The 22,113-nt window shown below is 36.2% G+C and overlaps 3 protein-coding genes and 2 pseudogenes across 3 annotated transcripts; 4 read left to right on the top strand and 1 right to left on the bottom strand.

Annotated features, from left to right (window-relative positions):
* Positions 1-1,605, top strand: LOC125608117 (ATP synthase subunit d, mitochondrial). The gene is made up of 5 exons (XM_048778024.1): positions 1-293; positions 559-640; positions 950-1,014; positions 1,088-1,174; positions 1,292-1,605. Exons 1-5 carry the CDS (start codon positions 123-125, stop codon positions 1,391-1,393), a joined length of 507 nt encoding a protein of 168 aa, XP_048633981.1. The 5' UTR covers positions 1-122; the 3' UTR covers positions 1,394-1,605.
* A 211-nt stretch (positions 1,606-1,816) lies between these two features.
* Positions 1,817-6,990, top strand: LOC125608116 (annotated as a pseudogene).
* Positions 6,991-10,775: 3,785 nt separating this feature from the next.
* Positions 10,776-13,402, top strand: LOC125608115 (annotated as a pseudogene).
* A 582-nt stretch (positions 13,403-13,984) lies between these two features.
* LOC125608132 (secreted RxLR effector protein 161-like) lies at positions 13,985-14,501 on the bottom strand. Its single transcript, XM_048778077.1, has 2 exons — positions 14,139-14,501; positions 13,985-14,089 (listed from the first exon to the last, which is right to left on the bottom strand). The coding sequence occupies exons 1-2, from the start codon at positions 14,499-14,501 to the stop codon at positions 13,985-13,987; spliced, it is 468 nt and encodes a 155-aa protein (XP_048634034.1).
* Positions 14,502-20,922: 6,421 nt separating this feature from the next.
* On the top strand, positions 20,923-21,784 carry LOC125608114. The gene is made up of 2 exons (XM_048778023.1): positions 20,923-21,305; positions 21,387-21,784. Exons 1-2 carry the CDS (start codon positions 21,185-21,187, stop codon positions 21,530-21,532), a joined length of 267 nt encoding a protein of 88 aa, XP_048633980.1. The 5' UTR covers positions 20,923-21,184; the 3' UTR covers positions 21,533-21,784.
* Positions 21,785-22,113: the final 329 nt, after the last annotated feature.

Genomic DNA, 22,113 nt, shown 5'->3' with positions numbered 1-22,113 from the left:
CAAGGCTTTTTGGGGATTCTAGGGCTTTCCTATTGCTGGATCAGGCGACGTTTACTTCTTCTTCCTCTCCGCATTCCATCAGTGTTTGTTTTTGGGTGAAACTGACAAAGAGTGCGAGAAAAATGAGCGGAGCCGGGAAGAAAGTGGCGGATGTGGCGTTCAAAGCGTCGAGGACAATAGATTGGGAAGGGATGGCAAAGGTCCTTGTCACCGATGAGGCTCGAAGAGAGTTCTCTAACCTCCGTCGCGCTTTCGACGAGGTCAACACTCAGCTCCAAACCAAGTTCAGCCAGGTTAATCTTCCGATTGATTCCCTTTCTCTTGAATCATTCTAGATCTTCATCGTATCCGATTCGACATTAGTAATCTAGATCAGGTGATTCGATTTGAGATTGGTTGTTCGTATATAATGTTGAAAGACGTATGAATCAGAGCACATTGTTGCTTGGCCTTTGTTGCGCTGATCATTGATTTGGATATTGTTTCACTGAATTGCTATTTCAAAAGAAATCATTCAATGCTCTGATTCTATTTTTTTTGTGTGTGTGTGTGTTGAAGGAGCCTGAACCCATTGATTGGGATTTTTACAGAAAGGGTATTGGCTCTGGCATTGTTGACATGTACAAGGAAGCTTACGACAGTAAGTGAACCTCTCTATGCTCGATTGCTCCTACGTATCTTCTTTAAGTTTTGTGCAACTTCTCTAATTACTGACCTGCAGTATATGCTATTATACAAATACACCCATCAGTTCGTTTTTAACTAGTTTGTGTGCTTGCTTAGCGATCAAGTGAAAGACTTCGCCTTGCTTTTGTTTTGCTCTCAAACCTGACTAGAAGAAAGTCTTGAAAGAGATCTGATTATATTTAAACTGAAGTTTCCAGTTTTTGTTGGAAGTATGAAGATATACCAAAATGAATTTTTTATTGCTCTTTCTGGTTTGCTGCAGGCGTTGAGATTCCCAAGTACGTGGACAATGTTACCCCTGAATACAAGCCAAAGTTTGATGCTTTGGTGAGCACTAGCTAACTCCATTGTTTAGACTAGGGTCTTTTCAGCTAACTTGGTCGTTTCTTTCTTTCTATAGTTGGTGGAACTGAAAGAAGCAGAACAGAAATCTCTCAAGGAGTCTGAACGGCTAGAGAAAGAAATTATTGATGTCCAGGAGATAAGCGTAAGTACTCCCCAATTAACAAGTTTGTTCTTATGCAAAGTTCAGTCCGATATAGTTTTGTTAACTCAAGATTCTCATGTACGATCACTGTCTTTATGTGTGTGTTGGCATAATTAGAAAAAGCTCAGCACCATGACTGCAGATGAGTACTTTGAGAAGCACCCCGAACTCAAGAAGAAGTTTGATGACGAGATCCGGAACGACTACTGGGGATACTGATTCATCATATTTCTTGTATCTCCGGTCTGGAAATGAAACTCTCTCTTCTCTTTTTCTTTTGATGTGATTTTGTGAGTGTCAACCATAACATAATAAGGACCACTCCATTTACTTAAGCAGTGTGTTGAGATATTCATTGGAGATCCAATGAGACAATGACGATAAAAACCCATTTGGTTTCAGTTGTCAATGTCATAATATTGTTTCGTTTCCTTCTAAAGAGAATAATAAGAGTTAAAAAAGATCTTCAAGTGTAACGTCTTTGTTGCATCTCCTCTCTTGGTCAATCACTAGGAAGTGTAAGAAATCTGAACCATTAGCAAATTGGTTTGTTGATAAATCTTCCGGTTTGTTGTTGAGTCTTTGGGTTGGGCTCAACAAACCGGTTTGGATACAAGTGTTGGTTTAGATTTCTCTATGCTTACGTTGAATTGGTTGACGAGAGGAGCAACAAAACTTCCTATCTTTTTTTGTCAACAGAATATTAGATATAGAGTTCACGTCGCTGCTTGTAAAATCACACGTAGCCAATATTGGTTAGCATTGTGCTTACTAGTAAGTAGGTACTGTAGAAAGACAAATCTTGATTGGTCTAGGGAAGCAAGAACCACGTGCTGCTCTCCTACCCCGTCTGTACCGAAAGTCAGGTTTTGTCGTTTTGCTAATAACTGTATAAGTGAAGATAGATAGATAAGACCATTTCTTCTTTAAAGTAAAACGTGTATCTACCTGTAAAATGCATGAGCCAGAGATTAGTTCGTAGGTCATGGTCTCATGTCAATCACGTGTTTATAACCAAAGGGCGTCCTCAACTCTATAAATAGGTAATGTTTGTGTGTGTCACGTCTCCAAGGAAAAAAAACAACAGAGAACTTCCCAACACCTCAGCTGCAACGTACAGAAACACCGGTGGGAAAACAAGATGGAAATGGGAACCTCGTCGTCATCATCAGGCTTGGTCAAGGCCAAATCTGAGACACTATCAGAAGCTCTTAAGTCTAGTTCACTCGACTTCAGTAATGGTGGGGGCAGTAGCCATGGGAGAAAGCAGCATGTGAGAGCATCGTCATCACCGAGCCAAAGTGGCATCAGCAACTACAGAAGGAACACACACATAAGGAAAGCCAGGACTCTTGACCTTGGTCGTCTCACTGGTGGTGAGGCTCTTAGCCGAGCATCCAGTGCTTCCCTTGGACTTTCCTTCTCTTTTACTGGCTTTGCTGTGCCACATGAAGAAGAGATCATTCCTTCAGAGCGATCATGCAGCAATGATGATAACTGTAAGATAACCATTAAGCCCGGCACCTAATTGCAACTCTTGATGTCAACTATGGAGCGTATTAAGTTATTTGTTCTTATTATTCGTGTAACAGTGGAAGATATTGAAGCAGCAACTAGTAGTGTGGTCAAGCTTCAAGAAGAACCAACCTTTCCAATATATCTGAAGGTGAACCATTTCCCCATATAGATAATCTAATGGAAAACTTAGGAATTGATATTTATGGTACTCTCTATTTGAGCGCAGGCACTGATGGAGATATGTATCTAAATCATCAAAACCCCAAAAGTCCATAGAAATATATATTTATGTTTTTTGATGCCATTGATTAGTCCAACTTCAGTGGGTCTGTTGTATCTCATATCATGTTTTATGCACAAGAATTATCAATCCTCCCATAACCAAGAAACAGTTTACATTTAGTTTTATCATCCTCATTGCATTAAGACAGAGCATCATGAATATTCCTAGACAATGGAAACCTCTGTTTTGCCTTCTTTGTTGGTCTAACTTTGGTGCCCAAAATCAAGCTTAGGAGGCTCAACTACAGTTTACTGGTTCTCGGCAACATGTGAAGCAGAGCTTCACGCTGGACCAAAAGGGTATGGTTATATAGGTATTGTAATTCTGAATAAATCAGAGAGAATTTGAGTCATTTATCTTTAGAAAAAGAATAATAGTTTTCTTGCAAACTAAGGCATATTATGTATGGGAACTTTTGCTTGAAAATTTACTGATCAAATCAATTCTTGTCATGTCTTTTGTAGTTCATAGACATCACATACAAGGTAACTTGTAAAGCAATGACATCATCATCAGAAAAGAGCATCTTGAATGGGATTAGTGGTTCAGCCTATCCAGGGGAGATTCTAGCTCTCATGGGACCTTCTGGAAGTGGCAAAACCACACTACTCAATGTGCTTGGTGGAAGATTTAATCAGCAAAACACCAGTGGGTCGGTTAGCTACAACGATAAACCATATTCTAAGCACTTGAAAACCAGGTTAATATAAGATTCCAGTTCAGTCTCTAAATGAAACTGTAGATGTATATATAATTTGTACCATTAACATGGCAGGATTGGATTTGTGACTCAAGATGATGTTCTGTTCCCTCACTTAACTGTTAAAGAGACACTAACCTACACAGCTCTTTTACGCCTTCCTAAGACCCTCACAAAGCAGGAGAAGGAGCAAAGAGCTGTCAGTGTCATACAAGAGCTTGGCCTGGAAAGGTACACTATCCTCTAACAATTTTGGGCACTTCCCCTTACGGTTATAGCAAACCGGTCTTGAGAATGGAACCTTATTAGAAATTCGTTTGTATTAGGTGCCAAGACACAATGATTGGAGGATCATTTGTGCGTGGTGTCTCAGGTGGGGAGAGGAAAAGGGTTTGTATTGGGAATGAGATCATGACTAATCCTTCACTTCTTTTCCTTGATGAACCCACTTCTAGTTTGGACTCTACCACTGCTCTAAAGATTGTTCAGATGCTACAAAGCATAGCAAAAGTAAGAGACATCCACTCTTTACATCTTTAAATCCTATGGATTTGACCATACCCAAGTTCTTACTTGTTGGCATGCAGGCTGGGAAAACTATAGTAACAACAATCCACCAACCGTCAAGCAGGCTCTTTCACAGATTTGACAAGCTGGTTGTACTCAGCAGAGGAAGCTTGCTTTACTTTGGGAAAGCATCAGAAGCAATGCCTTACTTCTCTTCCATAGGATGTTCTCCTCTACTCTCCATGAACCCAGCAGAGTTCTTGCTGGACTTAGCGAATGGAAACATGAACGATATCTCCATACCCTCAGCTCTTAAAGAGGGAAGTTCTTGCAGCAAGATAAGACCTCCCAAGTCAACTCCTACAGCTGTATATGAGGTGAGACAAGGATGAGATACATTGACATTTCAAGATACCTTTTATATAGAGCTGTAAACTGGGCGAGCCCATGTCCATTAGTCCATATCCATTTGTCCATTCATTGTTTGTGGACAGCAAAGTGACCATGTCCATTAAGAACCATGTCCATTAAAGACCATACCCACTAACACCCATATTTTTATGGGCTGCCATGGGGTCCATAATGACCATATAAGAAAATTTTAAATTTTAATTTATAAGCATACAATTATATATAAAAGTTCATAAAATTAAAATTCATCCATAAATTCAAAAGTACAACAATACATAAGTTCATAAATACAACAATTACGGTTTTGGTGGGAAAAATTGATTTTGCAGTTTTGGCGGAAAAACTCGATTTTGCAGTTTTGACGGAAAAACTCGATTTTGCAGTTTTGACGGAAAAACTCGATTTTGCAGTTTTGACGGAAAAACTCGATTTTTCAGTTTTGGCGGAAAAAAACTCATTTTTGCGGTTTTGGCGGAAAACTCGATTTTCTGATTTTGGCAGAGAAACTCGATTTTTCGGTTTTGCCATGGGGTCTATAATGACCATATAAGAAAATTTTAATTTATAAGCATACAATTACATATACAAGTTCATAAAATTAAAATTCATCCATAAATTCATAAGTACAATAATACATAAGTTCATAAGTACAACAATTTCGGTTTTGGCGAGAAAAATCGATTTTGCGGTTTTGGCAGAAAAACTCGATTTTCCGGTTTTGGCGGGAAAATTCGATTTTGCGTTTTGAAGAAAAACTCGATTTTCTGGTTCTGACGGGAAAATTTGATATTAAAATTTAAGCGAAAAAATCGATTTTACGAGTTTAGCAGAAAAACTTAAATTTTATAAACCTTAGGTTTTGTGACCATTGGACATTCCACGTCCATAAAGCCCAAAACCAATAAAAACCATTTTCTTAATGGTCTTCCACATTTTGTCCAATGAAAACTAATGGGAAAAATGGGTTTGTCCATATTAAGCCCGTTTGTATATGGACATGGGCAACCATTGGACGGCCCGCCCATTTGACACCTCTACTTTTATAGCTATATCATATTAACTGTGATGTTGATGCGGAAACACAGTATCTTGAGGAGGCTTACAAGACACAGATTGAAGTCATGGAGAAGAAGAAACTTATGGAACCAGTTCCTCTTGATGAAGAAGTTAAACTGATGATAACTTGTCCCAAGCGAGAATGGGGGTTAAGCTGGTGGGATCAGTACTGCATACTCTCTTTAAGAGGATTTAAAGAACGGAAGCATGACTATTTCAGCTGGTTGAGAGTCACTCAAGTGCTCTCCACTGCCATTATATTAGGTTTACTCTGGTGGCAATCAGACATTCAACATCCAAAGGTCTACAAGATCAGGTACGAGATCATGTTCATGGTCTACAAATTAGTCGCTTATATTGAAAATGGAACTCTCTTTATCTCAGGTAGGTCTACTCTTCTTCATTGCTGTTTTCTGGGGGTTCTTTCCGGTATTCACAGCGATATTCACGTTTCCTCAAGAGAGAGCAATGCTGAGCAAGGAAAGAGAGTCTAATATGTATAGATTAAGTGCATATTTTGTGGCTAGAACCACAAGCGACCTGCCACTTGACTTGATATTACCTGTGCTTTTCCTGGTAGTTGTATATTTCATGGCAGGATTGAGATTAAGAGCTGAATCCTTTTTCCTAAGTGTGCTCACAGTCTTCCTCTGCATCGTTGCAGCTCAGGTAAAAAGGGCCTCATTGGGAAACTAGAGGATATAGTGAACGCAAGAATGCTAACAACTTTTTTGTGTTTAGGGACTTGGATTAGCTATAGGGGCAAGCTTAATGGATTTGAAGAAGGCCACAACTTTAGCATCAGTAACTGTGATGACGTTCATGCTCGCTGGTGGCTACTTCGTAAAGGTAAATTATTTATACAACTTCCAATTCAAAGACAAGATTATAAACATATTTCTTTGAACACCATAGTACATTGTTCTTACCTACGTTCCACATTCAGACATGTTGTAAACTTCTAGTTACAATGAGATGATTACCTCTAATTAAGACACATGTGCAGTTTCAGATAAGCAAATCCTGAGACATATCATTATACATAGGAGTATTGCAACTCTAATGCACATTGATTAACACTTGTTTGTTTGTCTTTTGGCAGAAAGTTCCGATGTTTATTGCATGGATACGTTACATGTCATTCAACTACCACACATACAAGCTCCTTGTCAAGGTTCAATATGAAGAAATCATGCAGGACGTAAACGGAGAGGAGATAGTGAGTGGGCTTAAGGAAGTGAGTGCTCTCGTAGCTATGATTATTGGCTACCGTCTCTTGGCTTATCTTTCTCTTCGAAGAATGAAGCTCCACACTTCAACTTAAATTTACTTACAATAGGCATTTATATATAATGTGTCAACTTAATTTATAATCTTTGCTTGTTTATATATATTTCCACTTACTTCATAGTGTGTTATAAACATAATACCAGCTCAATCCTATCTCGCAATGGCCTAATTTTAAGTGTGTGGGGTTGACTCTGCTTGAGATATAACTTTCTCAACCAGACTTTATCACTGTGCCTTACATCCTTACGTCATCTCCATTGACGGGATTCATTAGAGAAACATGCGGAACAAAAGTCTTCTTTTTCCAGAATTAACTGTTCGCTTCGGTCTTTTCAACAAACCAAATATCCACAAAACCATCTCAGTCATTGTAAAAATCAGAATAGCTAATTTTTTTATCAACACTAAAACAGAGAGTAATAACTGAAATGTTTTGCATTGTTCTACAGTGTCATTAGTTACTTTAACTTTTTTGTATTGGATATCCCTTAACAAATGAGTGTACTAGTACCTTTTTGTATTAGATATCCCTTAACAAATGAGTGTACTAATTAGGCATGAGCATATTATCCGAACTCGATATCCGAACTCGTATCCAAATGCGACTCATAAAACCCAAACTGAAATCTAAACTGAAGTAACAGAATATCCGAACATGTATTAAGTTAGGAGAGAATGGATATCCGAACCCGTGCGGATAATATTCGAACCCGAATGGATATCAAAAGATAACCAAATATATGTATATTTAACCTTGTTTAGTTTACTTATCTCATTCTATTCAAAAAAATTATATTGATATTGCACATGACTCAAGATAAGATAATATAGATATAACTATGAAAAAGTGATTTGCTTATATCAAATTATATTTACATCGATCTAAAGTTTTTAGTTGGAATAGTTGAATGATGAATGATCTTATATCAAAAAGTGAGTTTCAATATCATGTAAAGATAAAACATAGAAAATATCATCTAGTGATTAATGATCAATTTATAAGTCTTTTGAACCTTCCATTAATTAATCCACTGACTATTATATATAACGGACTCACATGTGGAGAGTGCATGTGCGTGAAAGATTGTTTAATTGTTGATAGTCGAGCGTTACTTCTTTTCTTTTTCCTTTAAAACTCATATGTCGAGAGGCAAGCTCGTGGAAGACCGATTAACTGTGGATGGTTAGGAGTTACATCTTTAATTGTCCTTTTACTTATAATTGTTTTGTTTATGACCATGCTAAATTCATATTTCTTCGTTTCTTTATTTTCTCATTAGGAAAATACCATAAACTTATTGATAATCCACTGTCAATGTTGTCCATAGATTCCTAAAGTCACATATCGATGTATTCAATTTTTTTTAAAGAATGTACAATCATTATACTTATGTTATTTTATCTTCTTTTTCTCATATTTGGTATATGATAATATATATAGAAAATATTAATATATTTGATTTTACTACTTATATCAAACTCTATTTATGTCGTTCTAAACTTCTTAGTTGGAATAATTGAATGATGAATAATCAAAAAATGATTTGTCGATATCGAATGAGTAAAGACAAAACATAGAAAATATCGTCTATTTGATCAAAAAAATATCATCTAGCTATTAAATAGTCAGTAAACAAATTTTTTAAACCTTCCGTTAACTAATACACCCTACTAGCATAAATAGTGGACTTACATGTCGCGAGAGCAGTGCGTAGATGGCCAATTAACCGTGGATCGTCAAGCGTTATATCTTCAAAAAAAATTTTTAAACTTCACATACCGAGAGAGAGAAAACGTGTGGAAGACCGATTAACCATGTATGGTGAAGCGTTACATCTTAAATTATCTTTTTAAATCTCACATGTCGAGAGAACAAATGCATGGAAGATCGATTAAATGTGGATGGTCAAGCGTTACATCTTTAATTGTTCTTTTCAACCTCACATATCGAGAGAGCAAACATGTGGTAGACCGATTAATCGTGGATGGTCAAGCATTACATCTTTAATTGTCCTTTTAAACCTCACATGTCGAAAGAGCAGACGCGTGGAAAACCGATTAACCTTATTGATGATCCGCTAGCAATGTTGTCCACAGATTCCCAAGGGCACCTATCAAGGTATTCAATTTGTTTTAAAAAATGTGCAATCATTTTTATCACTATACTTATGTTATTTTATCTCCTTTTCTTATTTGGTATATGATAATATATAGAAAATATTAATATATTTGATTTGACTACTTATATGATTATATTAAACTCTATTTATGTCGTTCTAAACTTCTTAGTTGGAATAGTTGAATGATGATTAATCAAAAGTGATTGTCGATATCGAATGAGTAAAGACAAAACATAGAAAATATTATCTAGTTATTAAATAGTAAGTAAACAAATCTTTTAAACCTCTCGTTAACTAATGCACCGACTAGCCTAAAATAGTGGACTTACATGTTGAGAGAGTATGTGCGTAGATGAAAATTAACCGTGGATCGTCAAACGTTACATCTTTAACTTTATTTTTGAACTTCACATACAGAGAGAGAAGACGTATAGAAGACTGATTAACCATGTATGGTCAAGCGTTACATCTTAAATTATCTTTTTAAATCTCACATGTCAAGAGAGCAGATGCATGGAAGATTGATTAACCGTGGATGGTCAAGCGTTACATCTTTAATTTTTTTTTTAAACCGCACATATCGAGAGAGCAAACGTGTGGAAGACCGATTAATCGTGGATGGTCAAGCATTACATCTTTAATTATCCTTTTAAACCTCATATGTCGAGAGAGCAGACGCGTGGAAAACTAATTAACCTTATTGATGATCCACTGGCAATGATGTCCACAGATTCCCAAGAGCACCTATCAAGGTATTCAATTTGTTTTAAAGAATGTACAATCATTTTCATCACAATACTTATGTTATTGTATCTCCTCTGTCTCATATTTGGTATATGATAATATATATAGAAAATATTAATATATTTGATTTGACTACTTATATCAAACTTTATTTATGTTCTTCTAAAGTTTCTAGTTGGAATAGCTGAATGAATGATGATGATATATATCGAAAAGTGATTGTCGATATCGTGCAAGTAATGATAAAACATGGAAAATATCAACTAGCGATTAAATGATCAGTACACAAGTCTTTTAAAACTCCCATGTCAGGCAGGTGTGTGGATGACCGATTAACCGTAGATGGTCAAGCGTTACATCTTAAATTGTATTTTTTAAATTTCACATATCAAGAGAGTAAACGTGTGGAAGACCAATTAACCGTGGAAGTCAGGCGTTACATCTTTAATTGTATTTTTAAAACTTCACACGTCGAGAGAGTAGACAGATGTAAGACTGATTAACCGTAGATAGTCAAGCGTTACATCTTTAGTTATCTTTTTAACCTCACATATCGAGAGAACAAACGCATGGAAAACCGATTAACCGTGAATTATCGGAAGTTATATCTTTAATTATCCTTTTTATTCTAATTTTTTAATGACCAATGCTAAATTCATTTTTCTTTGTTTCCTTATTTTCTTCTTACGAAAATACTTAAAACTTATTGATAATCTAATGGCAATTGCAATGCTGTCCACATATTCGCAGTGACACCTATCTGTATTCAGTATGTTTTAAAGAACCAACAAAGTTTCAATTTGTTCTATTAAAGAAAAAAGAAGAAGTTATGGGAGAGGAAAAGACCATCTCTATTGAAGACAGATGCTCTGAACTAATAACAACAGAATTAAACAAAAGAGAAACAAATATGATTTCATATGAAAGGATCCTAACCGTTGATCCTTGTCTTTTATTGGTGGATGGGTGACATTAACTACGTGGTCTTTATACAATACGCTGTAACGCCAACATGCGGATTAGTGTGACTGATAATATTCTCTCTTTTCTCTTCTTCTTTTCTCGAAAAAAGAAACCTCCTTTTCCCTTCAACTTGCAGAAGAGGAAGAGGAAGAAGAATAACTCAAGAAGCGATATACACAAGGTTTGCTTTCATCTTCTTTGATTTGGGTTTCGTTATCTTCCCTTTTTGGTGAGTTTTCTTGGAGAAATGAGGAAAATGCGATGGTTATATATGTCTTGTTACTGCCCTTGCTTAGTAATTCAGCTCAGCCAATGTTGATCTCTTATTGTATCTTCTTTCAATTAGGATATAAGCATGAGTTCTATTTTGTTTATTATTGGTTAGGTAAATATTAATCCAATAGAGATCAATTTAAGGAGTTTATCGTGATCACCTTTAGACTATTATGCATTTGGATGTCTTAAAGAGCTTTGTAATTAACTTTTCCACTTTTGATTTGGATATTCAATAGATTTGGGCTTTTCTAAGCACATGTTTAAGAGTATTCTATAAACATTGAGTTTTCTTTCTTTACATTAACTTAATAGCACAAATAACTTTGGTATCTCCTGTGTTCTTGTCTCTCCATCACTTAGACTTTGAAACTTAGATATCTCTGTAGAAGAAGAAGTTGATACTTCTTAGGAACCTCTATGTTGTTTGATGCTTGAAACTGGTAACAACATAGCTTATATACATCTTTTGCTTTATATGATCTTACCAATTGTTGTGTATGTTAAGAACAAAACGCATATCTAAATCTGTAACAACTTTGATTATGATAATCAAAGACTTGCCACTATATGCTAATTCACAGTACACTGAAAATATGTTGATTATGGAACGCCTGAATCTCCTCCTCCTCTAATGAGCGTCTCGGACCTTGATCATACCATGGTATGCTCTCTGATTCTGTGATGCATGTGCAGAAGAAAATATATAGTTATTTATGTTATTCTGTTTTCTTACAGGTTGATCATCAAGACCATGACAACTCTCTCTTCTGAGGTTCAACTCACTGTGGAAGAAGCTTATCGCCGTGACTCTCTTCTCGTCTTCTCAACAGCAAGAATCACCTATTCTTTACAAAGAACTGAGAAAAAAAACCATTGTTGACCCCATATCATCATTACATCTATAGGAACGAGATAGCATTTGGTAACTCCATGGTTCCTGATCATTCTTGGGTTGAGACCTTGAACACCCCTAAATGGAACCAGAGATTGTCTTGGAAGAAACCAGAAAGTTCCCTGAGTTAACTCTTCAGCCACAGAAAACTGAGCAGAGGCTACACAAGGTCAGCTTTAACATTGATGAAGGTAAGGTGAGGCAGTGACCAAGGAACTTTCACACTTCTGGAGAAACGTGGCGTTAAGTGTTTTATTTATATCTTCTTTTTTTGTTACTTGGAAACCAAATGTTTTGTGATTATGGTGTATGTTTTCAGTTAGATGTTAAGATCATCACAGCTGGGGAATGAATCTGGATTTTTATACCACGAGGTGGAGGAAAAGGAGAAGCTCTTGAGTACCTTCTCAAGAGCTGAAGGCTGAAGGAATGTCCCCTGTCAATACTCTTGCTTGCGGCGACTCTGAACATGATGCTGAGCTATTCAGCATTCCTGATGTTCACGGTGTCATGGTACTGTTCTCTTGTTTCATTCATAACAATCTCTCAGCCATTCTTATCGACACCAAACTTTACTTTTTTTCTATGGTGTGTTTGTTTTGAAGGTGAGCAATTCTCAAGAAGAGCTACTGAAGTGGCATACTGAAAATGCTTTAAACAACTCAAAGCTCATCCATTCAAGCGAGAGATGTGCAGATGGGATTCTTCAAGCCATTGATTATTTCAAGCTTGGTCCAACTCTTTCTCCAAGAGATGCTTCTGAGTTCTTGAATGGAAAGGCGGATATCGCCAATCCTGGTCAAGAAGTTGTGAGTTTTACTTGTTCTACGAGAGATTGAGACGCGTGAGATCAAGAAGTATGAGACATACATAGCCAGCTTCAAAGAGTCTTGTGTGAGTGTCTATAAATAATAGATGCAAATGGAATCCATAGTTAGCTTATGGACCGGACTAATTACCTTTTCTTGGAACACTTTTCAGGACCAAGATGCTGTTTTTTTCCATCCATCAGGGAAGAGAAGTCTCTGAGGGAGGCCATTGATGAGCTGAGGAAGTATAATGGAGACAGAAGTGGGAAGAAGTTTTGGGTTTGGGTGGATCAGGTTCTTGTTATAGATAACATTTCTGGGAAATGTATAGTGAAGTTTGATAAGTGGGAGCAATGCGGTAAGAGTGTCGTCTTTGGAATCTGATCTGTGGTGACTTATTTTCAACAAGTCCTTATGATGGTTTGTTTTTTTGGCAGAGGATGAGCGTAAATGCTGCACAACTACTGTTGAATTCACTTCAAAGTAACCAGATAGTACTTTCAGAAGTCAGATAAAATTTAAAGTATTAAGGTTCTTGATGGAATGAGAAATGAATTAAAAATATGCAGGGAAGAGGATGTTTGGTGTGGGAACAAGTGAAGCAGATATGGTCAGAGGAATCAGAGCTGAATGATGAAAACAATTGCTGGATTATCTGAATCTGGAGACTTGTAAATGATTGATTTGCAAACTGTCTTCGGGATTTGTCTTCCCTTTCTTCGTATAGTTTTTTTATAAGTTTTGAAAATGTTTTTGATAATTACCAAAAAAAAAAGTGTAATATACACTTGAGATTTACATGAAATTTTAAAAATTGAGGGCGAACCGGTTCGGACCGGTGACCTCTTGATCTGCAGTCAAATGCTCTGCCACCAAGCTATGTGTCCATCTTTGCTGGCTGTTCTAGAGTTCAAAGACTGTATAAAAGTATAACTCACTTTTATTAATGCTCAAGAAATAACTCAAAACTTAAGTTCAATTTCTAAACTCATAAGCTATGCAACACACTTGCATCTTCTTATATAGAGATTTATAATTCCTAATCCTAATAGGTAATACTTTTAGATAACTCTAAGTGTTTAGATAACTCCTAAACATTAGTATTCCTATATTCCATAACTCGGTAGGATTAGGTGGATAACTTCTAACTCAAGTTTCCTTTTCTTTCAAGCTTATCCCAACAATCTCCTCCTTAAGCTTGAAACTATCTTTCGTTATATCTTGCATCCCGATAAGATCTCTCATTTCTCTAAACTTGATCCTTCAAGTGCTTTAGTTAGGATATCAGCTTTTTGCATTTTTCCTGAGACATGTTCCACGTCGACTTGTCCCTTCTCAATGCACTCCTATAAAGTGATTTCGCCGATGTATGTGTTTGCTTCTGCCATGGAATACCGGATTCTTGGTGAGAGCAATCGCAGACTGATTGTCTATTCGGATCAACACTTTCTCGACAGGCTGCTCTGTAACTTCACTCAATAGCTCTTGTAACCATATGGCATGCTTTGCTGCCTCTGTCCCGGCCATAAACTCTGCTTCACACGAAGACAGAGCAACTGTATCTTGTTTGCTTGAGCTCCACGTGATCAAGCTTCTCCCAAGATAGAAGATGTGACCTCCGGTACTTCTTCCATCGTCCATGTCTACGTTTTGGCTACTGTCACTGTATCCAATGAGCTTTGGGATTCCAGGTGTTGATCGTTCAAAGATAAGACCAAGTGACGTTGTTCCTTGAAGATATCTGAGACAGTGTTTCATTGCCGCTTCATGGAGACTTTCGGACTGGTCATGTATCGACTTAGAACCCCCACTGTGTATGCGAGATCAGGTCGCGTGTGAATGAGATACCTGAAGCAACCGATGATTCTTCTGTACCTTGTTGCATCTACATCTTTTTTTCTTCAACTGACTTTGATAGTTTCAGACCTATTTCCATTGGTGTATGCGTCATGTTGCAATGTTTCATCCCGCTTTCTTCTAAGATTTTGAGTCCATACCGCCTTTGATTTAAGCTTATGCGTCCCTCCTCTTGATGAACTTCAATACCAAGATAATAACTTAGTCTTCCCAGATCGCTCATATCAAATTTAGACGCCATCTCTCTCTTGAAATCTCCTATGATCTTCTCGTTTGCTCCACTCACAAAGAGATCATCGACATACACAGCTATCACGAGTATGTTGTGCTCCACGGTCTTCCTATACACTGAGTGCTCCTTAGAGCATTTCTCAAAACCAAACTCAAGTAGTATACGATTTAACTTGTTATTCCAAGCTCGCGGCGCTTGTCGCAATCCGTACAAGGCTTTATTGAGTTTGTATACTTTCCTCTCGCTCCCTTTCACCTCAAAGCCTTCCGGTTGTGTGACATAGACTGTCTCTTTTAATTCTCCGTGTAAGAATGCCGTTTTGACGTCAAGGTGGTGCACCTCCCATCCGTTTGTGGCTGCAATGCTGATAAGTAGTCTAATAGTTTCAAGCCGTGCTACAGGGGTAAAGACTTCATCGAAGTCAATCCCATATTGCTGCACATACCCTTTTGCCACTAAACGTGCTTTATACTTGTTAATGGAACCGTCTGAATTGCGTTTGATCTTAAAGATCCATCTGAGACCTATTGACTTTGCGCCACTCGGTAGGTCAACAAGTTTCCATACTTCATTCTTCTCGATGGATTGGATTTCATCCTTGCATGCATCTATCCACTCCTTAAGTTCTCTTGCCTCCTCAAAGCTCTTTGGTTCATCATTTAAGCATATCAATAATATCTCACCTTCTTCTTCAGCTAGTAAAACGTAATCCTCAAGGTACTTGGGTTTTGAGGTTTGTCTTTCGCTTCTCCTTAGTGTTCTGTTTTCTTGTTCTCCTTCTTCTATTGATTCCGATGAGTTTGGCTCTGTGTTCTCATCTTCATTATCCTCGTCATCATTCTCTGCGTTTGTTGCTTTGTCTTCTAGTGTGTCTGAACCTTGCTTGGGATCTACGTCAGATTTTTCTTCTCTAACTCCATGATTTCCAAACTCACCAATTGTGATCACAAAGTCGTTATAACTTTCGACCTCAGCATCGTGTTTCTTCCAGTTCAGACCTTTTGTTTCATCGAACACGACATCTCTATTTACCACTATCTTCCGAGTCTCAGCATCTAGTAGTCTATAGGCTTTAGACCCTGGTTCCGTTCCTAGGTGAACCAATACTCTCGTCCTGTCATCAAGCTTCTTGAGATGTACCTTGTCTACTTTGGCATAGCCAATGCATCCAAATACCCTAAGGTGACTTATGTTTGGAACTCTTCCCCGTAAGACTTCGTAAGGTGTTTGGTTTTGTAGTGATCTTGTGGCGATCCTATTGATAAGATATGTCGCATGTCGGATTGCCTCACCCCATAGGTAGTTTGGCATATGCATATGTTTCAAAAGACTTCTTGCCATCTCCATTAACGTTCTGTCTTCTCTCTCTCTACTACTCCGTTTTGCTGTGGAGTGTACGGAGCGGTAAGATGTCTTTTGATTCCTGAGATGTCACAATACGAGTTGAACTCGTGAGATACGAACTCCCCACCTCGATCAGTTCTGAATGTTCCTATCTTCTCTCCAATTTCTCGTTCCACCAGTCCTCTGAGGCGTTTGAATTTTGAGAATGCTTCACTTTTCTCTTTAAGTAAAACTGTCCACATATACCTTGAGTGATCGTCAATAATAACAAAGATATAGCGGTTTCCACCTGGTGTGCTTGGTGTTATTGGCCCGCACAGGTCTCCATGGATAAGCTCGAGTGGTTTGGTTGCTCTGAATGTTGTAGCCTGAGGAAAGACTTGCCTTGCTTGTTTACCAAGTAAGCACGATGGACACAACTCTTTCTCAACGTTGATGTTTGGGATTCCACTAACAAGCCCTTTTTGTATCATTGTCTTCATGGTCATTGTGTACTTCAGGGGTATATTGCCTTGAATGCCACCTATTAGATTCACTTATCTCGCTTAAGAAGAGCTGCGATGTATCTCTGATTCCCATTCTCACCTTGTAGAGTCTGTTCTTTGATCTATTTGCTTTTACCAGAAGCTTACCGTGTTGATCATGCATAGTTAAGTCGTCGCCTCTTAGTCTTATGTCACAGCCTGACTCAGTTGCTTGACCAAGAGAGATGATATTGCTTCTCAAGTCAGGAATGAAGTACACATCCATCATCTTTCTCGCTTCACCATTCATGTCAGTGAAAGATATAGTACCTTTTCCTTTAATATCAATCCGGGAGTCATCACCAAACCTTACCTTTCCCGAGATCGTCTCATCTATACTTGAGAAATATCTTTTGTCTCCGGTCATGTGGTTACTAGCTCCGTTGTCTAAGTACCAGATGTCTCCAGTGTCTTTGTTCGTCTCATACTTATCAGGTATGCAGTTCTTCTCGTTGAGATAGACTACTTCATTCATCATTAGTTCGTCTGCATCCTGTGTGTCGTTATTCTCATTCTCAAGCGCTTCTTGTAACTTGAGGAGACGATCCGGACAGTCACTGGCGTAATGACCTTGTTTATCACACCTGTAACATGTTACTCTTGACGTGTCTGGATTGTACCTTCCTCTGCCACGACCCCTGTAGTACGAGCGTCCCCCGCGTCCTCGACCTCGCTGATTTCTATAATCGCGGTTTGGTTGTGTACTTTGGGAGTCTGATGTCGCATACATTAGCTTAGTTTGATCTTCTTGCGGCTCCTCTTCCTCGGAGATGCGTTCTTCATACGCTTTTAAGCGTCCTATAATGTCCTCAAAACTTGTTTTGTTTAGGTCTAGAACCTGTTCTAAGGACGCAACAATGTGAATATATTTTCTCCGAGGTAGACTACTCAAGAATTTCTTCACCAGTTTTGGTTCTTCTATGCTGACACCTAGGGCTGCAGACTTTGATGATATCTCAGCAAGTTTTCCTCCAAAATCATCTATAGATTCTGTTTCCTTCATCTTTAAGCGATCAAATTCACTCATTAGAGTTTGTAACCGTGCTTCTTTGACTCTCTCTGCTCCAACATGCCTGGCTTTAATTGCATCCCATACCTTTTTAGCTGTATCAAGTTCACCGCACTGCAAGACTAAGACCTCCGGTATAGACTGGAACAATAGGGCTATCGCCATATCATTCTTATCTCCATCGATAGCCTCCTCTTCAATGGCTTCCCATACTTTATGAACTTTGAGTGCTATTTTCATTCTTATTGCCCACACCGTATAGTTTGCTGTACCAAGCATTGGACATTTGATAGTCGTAGAGCTTGCTCCTTCTTTCTCCTTCGCCGTCGTTGCTACTATCTCACCACTCATCCTTTTAGCTTTCGCTCTGATACCAAATCTAGAGTTCAAAGACTGTATAAAAGTATAACTCACTTTTATTAATGCTCAAGAAAATAACTCAAAACTTAAGCTCAATCTCTAAACTCATAAGCTATGCAACACACTTGCATCTTCTTATATAGAGATTTATAATTCCTAATCCTAATAGGTAATACTTTTAGATAACTCCTAAGTGTTTAGATAACTCCTAAACATTAGTATTCCTATATTCCATAACTCGGTAGAATTAGGTGGATAACTTCTAACTCAATTTTCCTTTTCTTTCAAGCTTATCCCAACAGCTGTCGCTATTTAGACTAGACGAATTACAAAATTTGCTAACATAGAAAAAAATGAAACATTTAGAAAATAGATTTCTTAGGAATTGTTGACAAAAAAACTTCTTATGAGATATGACAAAATATGTTATATTTTGAACAAGATTCTCTACCTTTAATTATTTTGTTTATATATGTCTTCAAATAGATGTATTTTATTTTCTATGGTTCATACATTTCCACAAATTGAAGAGTTTCCAAAAATCAAACAACAAGAAAATAAAACTAAAATTGTGAAAAGAAGAAAGAAAGAAATACAGACAGAACACCACATGTCACTACACCCGAAGATGATGTTGTAGGAACCACATCTCAAAATGAAGCCATATCTATTTCTTCACATATATTGTCCTAAACATCATCATCACCTCTCTTTATTTTTATGTTATCCTATCAAAAATCATTTGATTTTTTTTTTGACACTGAAAGCAAACTTCCTATCCTTCACTCATTTGACAAATATGAAAATGATATCATTATATATAAGTAAGTACTTGGCAGTTCTTATCTCTCAGATTTTTATATATTCACCAAAAAAAAATTCTGTACAGGATTATCATCCTTTGTACAACATATATATATCTTCAAACAAATAAAACTAAGGGACAAAACGCAAATGGTAGAGATAAGTATTTAATATACACAGAAAATATAGCTTTGAGGATTCCCCCCTTATCCCATTTTAAAAGAAAAACGAAACTGTATTAAAAAAAATACCCGACTCTTTTTTATATTTCTTAGAACAAAATTTTAATGATATTTTTACAGATAATCAATCTCTTTTAACAAAACTTGAATATGCAAACTCTTAAATCGTTAATAATAATTAAGGTTTTCGTCAGTCAACTCATCTTTGATAAAATTTATTTATTCTTTTAACAACAAGTTATCTATAAACGAATGTACCACTAGTGGACTCAGAATTTTGGCAACGTCATTTATAAATAAAAAAAGGTGAAAGATTGTTCATCTATTTAAGAATAATTACAAACAAGATATTTGACCCAAAAAAAAAAACAAGATGAAGAGGTGTTAACTTGGAAAGCCTTTTTCAATTAATTACAGAGAAGAAACTAGAATGTAACTCAAAAATATATATAAATATGTTGACAAAAGTATATCTATATACATTTATATATATATATAAGCATGGTATATAAGTAACAAACATATTAATTGGATTTATTTATATTTACAATTGAGAGACTGAATGATTTAATTTTAAATTTTTAACTAATGAGTTGTTTGTTTACAAAACTTAAGGAAAAGGACTTGCTTTTTAGCAGTTTACTAGTATTATCCCCGTGCTAACGCACGGTTTACTTTCACTATTTTCCAAATTATCTGATAAGTTATAATGATTCAACGCATAAAAATAAAATTTTATTTTAGTCATATTTTCTAAACCTAGATAACACATGTAAAACCTAGATAACACATGTAAAACTTGATTAAATATTTCACTGAATATTTACTTGCACCCATTTCATATTAAAATATGTTTCTCATAGAAATTTCATTGATAGATTAGTAAAATTAGTGATGTTAAAAAGATAGTAAAATCAACAAACTATAAATAAGATATACATATGTTTCCCATACAGCTTCTCTGTTTATTTTAGTCATATTTTCTAAACCTAGATAACACATGTTTAACCGCACTCTGTTTTTCTAATTTTTTTCAAACTTTTTTTAAAAATGTCTACAAAGCTTCATCTATCTAAACATATTTTAGATAATTACAATTTTAAATGTAATCAGTTTACCTCTTTCACAGGAATAACCACGCTTTGAATCAAATAACTTCATGCTTCTAATAGTAATATCCTCTAAAACAAATCTCTGGTTTTCACTCTTTAAAAAAAAATAGAATACAAAATAGAAGTAAAGTATGATATCAACTTGAATCATGTAGTAAGAATCATAAAAAAACAGATTTTTAAATGATCGATTTGAATAAAGATATCTGCTGCACTCAAAATCTACATAAAAAGACAAAGAAAGTGAAACTGTTGAGAAAAATCAAAAAAGAAGAATCGAAAGATAAAAATAGTTAACTGAATTCTATATATGAGATAGGCAGTTGGTATCAGGAGTTACTGAATTCATGGAACGTGTGATGATATCAGTTCGAGGAAAAACAGTGATTTAATAATTTTGCAATTACATAATCAAAAAATTTGGTCAAATTGTTTTTTTTTGTAAAAACAATTACACATGTCAAAATCTTATTGCTTGAGTGACTTGTGCTTTAGTATATAAGGGATTGTCGACTAATAACTTTAAAATTTTTATTATTAGTTGGATTTAATCTTATTTATAATGGAGAGATTGAATAATTTAATTTTAACTAATGAGTTGTTTGTTTACCAAACATAAGAAAAAAAAATACTTGCTTTTAGGCAGTTTATTATTAACTAATATTTTTTAACAAATTATTTTAGCAGTTTATGATGTAATCAAATTAAATTATAAGATTAATAACTATGAGTTGGGTGTTGACCAAAAATAAAAGAAAACAAATAATAGTCTTTTTAATATAAAAAAGGAAACAAGAAAGACCATCTTCTCTATCCTCTCTGTTTATTTTTTGCTCTGTCTTTTGCAATGCTTCTTCCATTTTTTCTTTCTCCTCATCTCTTCTCCGATGATCATATCCCCTGATCCCTTCTCCTTCATATCTTCTTCCCCTAATTAAAATTATTAACATATAGATCCTCCGATCGAGATCCATTGCTCATTTCCTTTTAACAAACAGTAGAAGAAATTAAACCCTGATGGAGAGTTCTTTAGGTTTCATGGCGGTTTTCGCCGTCTCAGGGAGCGTCGTGTTCCTCGCGAGTCAATTCCACAAGCGTCTCCTCTCCGATTACATGGACAAGTTCGAATTCGAAATCCGTAAGAACTAACTAAATCATCTCTCTCTCTCTCTTATGATTATTTTTTGTAAAATTGATTATGAAATTCGTGTGTTTTTAGGATCGAGGGAGAATGTGGTGATGAAGAAGAAGGTGAGATTCGCGGCGGATGTGGTGGAGCCGTCCGGGAACAACAAAGAGTATCGCCGGAGACACTCTTCCAAGGCTAAATTCGATAAGCAATCGAAGATGGCGGCAATTGTTTGAAGTTTTTGGTTATTGGTTTTTGAAGGAGTGTTTATGTAATTATTCTATTGGGGTTTGTGATTTGATTTGATTTGATTTGAGTAATTAATTTTGAGGGTTTTTCTCTCAAATCTGATGAATCTGGGGAAAAACCTTTTAGGTCTTCCCATGGTCAATATATTTTTCCTATTTTTGTAACTTTTTCTTCATTTTCTTGGGTTTTATTGACCTGTAAATATTTTTGTTTGTGTAAATACAAAATGTGATTGCTAATTACGTTTTTTTGCTTGTGGGTTTCCCGTTTTTCTTTAATGCTTACTGATTGGTTTTAAAACTAAAACATACAGTTGCCCTCGTAATTATGATTGTTAATACCTGATTCATAGGGCATTAGAGTGACGTAATAACAGCTTTTTGTAAGATAAACTGGCTTAAAATTGTAATGAGTTAAAAGCAAATAAATAAATTAACAAGTTGACACGGTAAATTTTGTTAAATAAGATCTCAGTTAATAATATGATTAATATATTTCAAAAACCTTTGCTTCATCATCTCGGAAACCATAACAAATGGTTAAATACTTTTATATTTGCATTAACCTA

This window comes from Brassica napus, chromosome A4 (genome assembly GCF_020379485.1).
Source record: "Brassica napus cultivar Da-Ae chromosome A4, Da-Ae, whole genome shotgun sequence".
Classification (NCBI taxonomy): domain Eukaryota; kingdom Viridiplantae; phylum Streptophyta; class Magnoliopsida; order Brassicales; family Brassicaceae; genus Brassica; species Brassica napus.
Note: the sequence above shows the minus strand (reverse complement) of the source record. Positions and strands in the feature narration are given on the sequence as shown.